This window comes from Microtus ochrogaster, chromosome 18 (genome assembly GCF_000317375.1).
Source record: "Microtus ochrogaster isolate Prairie Vole_2 chromosome 18, MicOch1.0, whole genome shotgun sequence".
NCBI lineage: Eukaryota > Metazoa > Chordata > Mammalia > Rodentia > Cricetidae > Microtus > Microtus ochrogaster.
The window spans coordinates 46,639,545-46,640,913 of record NC_022020.1 but is presented as its reverse complement, the minus strand read 5'-3'; the positions used below and the strand labels follow the sequence as shown (position 1 = coordinate 46,640,913).

The 1,369-nt window shown below is 55.4% G+C and overlaps 1 protein-coding gene across 4 annotated transcripts in view; it reads left to right on the top strand.

Moving 5' to 3' along the window:
- Tcof1 (treacle ribosome biogenesis factor 1) overlaps positions 1-1,113 on the top strand; it is a 32,277-nt gene extending 31,164 nt beyond the window's left edge. For all 4 annotated transcript variants that reach the window (XM_013349626.2, XM_026783558.1, XM_026783559.1 and 1 more), the window contains exons 25-26: positions 383-428; positions 635-1,113. In XM_013349626.2, the coding sequence (XP_013205080.1) occupies positions 383-409 (27 nt within the window). In that variant the 3' untranslated portion in view covers positions 410-428; positions 635-1,113. The remainder of the gene's footprint in view (positions 1-382; positions 429-634) is intronic.
- The last annotated feature ends 256 nt before the right edge of the window (positions 1,114-1,369 follow it).

Here is a 1,369-nt window from a genome sequence, read left to right as displayed (position 1 = left end):
CGCCTGCCTCTGCCTCCCGAGTGCTGGGATTAAAGGCGTGCGCCACCACTGCCCGGCAGGCTCAAGTTTTAATGGACCTTGTGAGGAAGAGCAGGGGAGGGGTGATAGGAGAGACCACCACAGGTAGGAAACTGGGTAGGCTCTGTCCAGCTTCTCCAGAGGAGAAGAGGGGGTTTGAGCATGTGCCTGGCCTACATGGCCTGGCCAGGAGGGGTGCTCACTGAAGAAACAGCCATCCGCTTCATGAGGCCAAGGCTGTTCGGCCCAGGGCTGGCAGTACAGGAAAGCCTAGCGGTGGGAGCTACAGGAGTGTGGCTCCTGAGACAGTCCGTGAGATGAGAACCCACAGCACTGAGACCTTGTTGCCCTTCTTTCCTCACAGAAGAAGACAGCCGAGCCTGCCGTGTGAGGGCCAGCACATAGAACAGGTACCTGACTCTTTCTTGCCTTTCTGGATAGCTGGGTGGGCCCAAATGGAGGGAGCTAGAGAGACAGCAACTCCGTTCCCCGGGGTCAGTGGGACTGAGGGACACTGGTAGCGGGTACAGCAGCAGCATGCAAAGAACGCCCTGAGCAAAGCTGCTGCCTCTCCCTTGACTTTTTCCTCCTGGCCTGGCTTGTTTTCTTCTCCTAGAGTTTTGTCAGTATGACTGTTCCCTGACCTCTGAGCTCTGGCCAGTGTAATCTGGGACTGGACTTGTTAACTTGCCTCCCTCAACAGAAGATGATGGCCAGCTCCAGCATGTACTGCCGGCCAAGCCGGTGGACCTGCAAGGGGGAACCTGCAAGGGGGAACCTGCAAGGGGGAACCTGCAAGGGGGCGGCAGTCCCTGGAGGAAGTGGGATGAAACACGCCCACCCCCTCCGAGTGCTGCATAAGATGTGTACAGTATATATATTTTTTTAAGTGACTGCCTCCCTCCCTTCAAGTCCAACATGCCCAAAGGCCTCAGGACCTCCATCTCTGTGCTGCAGACCCACGCGGTCCTGCTTGTGGTTCATCCTGTTCCCTGGATTCCAGACCTATCCCAAGGACTTGTCCTATCAATTTTCCAGCTGTTTGGGGTTTGTTTGGTTTTTTTTTTTTAAGATCTCAAAATAAAAGATTTTAAATGTAAAGATTTGAGTTTCCCCATGCGTCTGTCCCCGAACTGTTACTGACTAGGAAAGACTGGTGACCCTGGAGGAGCACAGGTCACTCAGAGCTCCTTCCTGCCCGTGTGCCAAGGCCTATGTTACTGTGAGTCTGACAGTTTGCTCGGTGAAGCTCCCCAGGCGCTGATGTAGGGAGGGCTCCCTGGAGGAGATGGCACTGAGCCTGGGGAGAGCTGAAGGTGGGTCAGATGCCAGAGTTGATGGCTCAGGGGCC